At 51.2% G+C, this 3,459-nt stretch overlaps 1 protein-coding gene across 1 annotated transcript; it reads right to left on the bottom strand.

Annotated features, from left to right (window-relative positions):
* Window positions 1–446: 446 nt before the first annotated feature.
* On the bottom strand, window positions 447–2,849 carry ID2 (inhibitor of DNA binding 2). The gene is made up of 3 exons (XM_003927231.3): window positions 2,380–2,849; window positions 1,992–2,055; window positions 447–1,213 (listed from the first exon to the last, which is right to left on the bottom strand). Exons 1-2 carry the CDS (start codon window positions 2,725–2,727, stop codon window positions 1,999–2,001), a joined length of 405 nt encoding a protein of 134 aa, XP_003927280.2. The 5' UTR covers window positions 2,728–2,849; the 3' UTR covers window positions 447–1,213; window positions 1,992–1,998.
* Window positions 2,850–3,459: the final 610 nt, after the last annotated feature.

Below are 3,459 nucleotides of genomic sequence, written 5' to 3'. Positions count from 1 at the left end.
GCCTTCCCTTAAATCTAAACACCCTTAAATTCAGGTGTTCTGAATTCTGTGCAGCCTCTTCTCCCGATTTACTTTCATTTACTCCAGAGAAGCGTTTTAACGCCCATTCAGACAGGTAGTCCGGCGACACTCCCAAACTCACAGCCACAACTCATTCTTGGCTTTAAACTCAGCCTTAAAGCACAGAACCAAGCTTTCCCTTCAGGACTCAGAGGCACTTCTGTGCCCAAAGCCTCCCCAGTCCCCGTCACCTCAGCCCTCTGCCTCACCACACATCTGATAAGGAGATTCTCTGTACACAAGCAAAGGCTGCAGGGGTGGTGGTGGGCGGGAGGCATGAGGGAGAAGGCGATAAAGAAAACGTGTGTGTGTGTGTATGTGTGTGTGTGTGAGAGAGAGAGCGTGCGAGCCAGACAGATCTGAAAAACCACTCGGAATTCAGGTACTGACTTCAGACATGTTTTATTATAATCGTATACAGTCTACATAAATTTGAACTTGTATTTATTTGGGTTCAGTTATAACATAGCATAATAAAAATCAAAGCACTGGTCCTCTGAAATGAAGCAGGCAATCACCATTCAATAAACACACTTGATTTATTTTGTATAAAAGGGTTAAGTTTACAACTAAACTTTTATAAAAAGTTTAGCATGAATAAGTACATCATTACACTTTTTAATGCAGAAATAGACATCTCTGCCACTATACAAGAAAACTCTAATTAAAGAGTTCACAAGGTTTCACTCAATAGATATATTTATATATAAATATATACACAGCATTCAGTAGGCTTGTGTCAAAAAGGTAATTTCTGACCAAAAGACTTCATTTAAGTGACTGAATACTGGATCCTTCTGGTATTCACGCTCCACCTTTGAAAAAAGGCAAAGTCTGCTTAGATTGGGCAATTCCTTGTGATTTTAACGTTTTCGCTCCCATGGTGGGAATAGTATATAAAGAAAACCTTCCAACTGCAGAAAGGGCATTTAAAAGTCTTTTTCATAAATAACGAATATCACAGTCCAGGTCAGAGAACACCCTGGGAAGATGATCATTCTTAGTTTTCCTCCATTTTTTTTTTTTCTTTTTAAAAAGGTCCATTCAAGTTGTCCTCCTTGCGAAATGGTTGAAAAATAAGTTCAGCACTTAAAAGATTCTGTGGATTTGTTGTTGTTGTTGTTGTGCAAAGGAAAAAAAAAGTCATGAACACCTGCAAAAGATTGGGAGAGAAAGGCATGTTTAAGAGAATGTAACCTAAGGGCAGAGGCGGGCAGACTGGCGCCGGGAGGAAGCCACAGTTTGAACATTTAACCAAACACTCAAAGATTGGGCAAACCCTGGCGTCCAGATGCAACACACACACTCGCCTCGACAGCGCAAATTAAACATTAAAATAGCAGAGACTCAAGGGAAAAACTTCCCAACTCAATCGCCTATTTGGATCTCCAACAGCAGTGCTACAGGCGCCAGTCTGCTGCTTGTAACAATTATTTGATTGAAAACAGCCCTTTAGTTAACAGATAGGGAAGTCTGGGATCCCACATCACAGGCTCTAAGGCACAGGGTGGCAATCCCGTGCTAGCCCAGAGAATCCCAGAGGACTCTTAGTTTTAGGGAAGGAGGATCACTGTGGAATTTGTGGCGATAAGGTTAATTACAGTGGAGGTTAGTACCTCATAGTACCAGAGGAATCGTAGCAAGAGCCAGGGCACTGAATTTGCTGCAAAGCCGATACACACGTTCCTCGGCCGCCTTCGTAGTAAGTTATTGGCATCATTTCCTTTTAAAGGAAACGTTCTGTGATCTCGAGTACCCAGAGCTACAAGCTCCTTAACGTCTAGTGAGAATGTAGTACGGACAACACCAAGAAGTAAGCATGCACTTACCAAGTCAGACATTTCGCGGATACACAAGCACCCTCACACAAGGAACACACGCACACACACGGAGGGGCAGTTTGCCCACGGGTGGCACAGGCAGACACTCACCGCATATTCAGCCACACAGTGCCTTGCCGTCATTTGACATTAACTCAGAAGGGAATTCAGAAGCCTGGAGAGAAAGAGGATAAAGGGTACGAGGTTAAGACAATGTTAAGTAGAAAGGGCTTTTTTGTTGCTGTGGAAGTAGTCCACAGACCAGCAAATTCCATTAAACACGTTTATGGTAACAATTCAGATTCAAAGACAGATGCATTCACATGTCAGAACTTACTAGCAATTTCACGCACGGCTCAGTCTACAGCAGCGTTTTAAGAAAATAAAGTTAAATCGCTCATGCGAAAGTCACCGTCTGGGCTACGATCTCCTAGTGACAGCCCAGGCGACCGCGGGAGTGTGCGGCGGCGGCGGGGCGGGAGCCCCGGACAGGGCTTACCTGCAGGGACAGGATGCTGATGTCCGTGTTGAGGGTGGTCAGCGGCGTCCGGGACGCCTGGTTCTGCCCGGGTCTCTGGTGATGCAGGCTGACAATAGTGGGATGCGAGTCCAGGGCGATCTGCAGGTCCAAGATGTAGTCGATGACGTGCTGCAGGATTTCCATCTTGCTCACCTTCTTGTTCTGGGGGATGCTGGGCACCAGCTCCTTGAGCTTGGAGTAGCAGTCGTTCATGTTGTACAGCAGGCTCATCGGGTCGTCCACCGGGGTTTTGCTCCGGGAGATGCCCAGGCTGTGGTCCGACAGGCTGCTTTTCCTCACGGACCTCACGGGACTGAAGGCTTTCATGCTGATCGCAAGGGAAGGCGAGACCGGGAGGGAGCTGGCTGCCCTGAAGCTCAGGCCGCCGCCGCCGCCTGCTGAGCTAGCTGCGCTGGGCACCGGGCTCGGCTCAGAATGAAGCCCGAGCCCGGCGGGGCGGCTTTTATCAGCACTCGCCGGGGCCACACGCTCGGGCTTCCCTTCGTCCCCATTGGCGGAAGGCGGCGTGTCCATCAAGCCGAGCGGGCGCTTCCATTGGCGGGCGCGGGCGCGGGGCGAGGGCTCGGTTCTTCCGCGTTAGCAGCCAATCCCCGTGGGGTGGGCGGGGCGCGAGCCCAGCTGGGGTGGTAAATAGAGTACAGTACAGAAAGCGCGGGGTGGGCGGTGGGCGGCGGGCGGCGGGCGAGGGGCGGGGAGCGGGGAGGAGGGGAGGGGAGGAGGGGAGGGGAGGAGGGGAAGGGAGGAGGGAGTGGGAGGGGAGGGGGAAGGGAGGAGGGAGAGAAAGGGACAGGCGGAGGAGAAGTGGGGAGGAGGAGGGAGGAGGAGGGGGAGGAGGAGGTGGAGGAGGTGGAGGGGGGAGGAGGGGGAGAAGGGGAGGGGGGAGGAGGAGGGGGAGGAGGGGAGGAGGGGGAGGAGGGGAGGGGAGGGGGGAGGAGGGGGGAGGAGGGGGGAGGAGGGGGGAGGAGGGGGAGGGGGGGGAGGGGGGAGGAGGAGGGGGGAGGGGGCACACCGAGGGAGCCTAAATGTACATTCTTAATT

The sequence above is a fragment of the Saimiri boliviensis genome, chromosome 1 (assembly GCF_048565385.1).
Source record: "Saimiri boliviensis isolate mSaiBol1 chromosome 1, mSaiBol1.pri, whole genome shotgun sequence".
Lineage (NCBI taxonomy): Eukaryota > Metazoa > Chordata > Mammalia > Primates > Cebidae > Saimiri > Saimiri boliviensis.
This window is presented reverse-complemented; position numbering and strand designations above follow the sequence as displayed.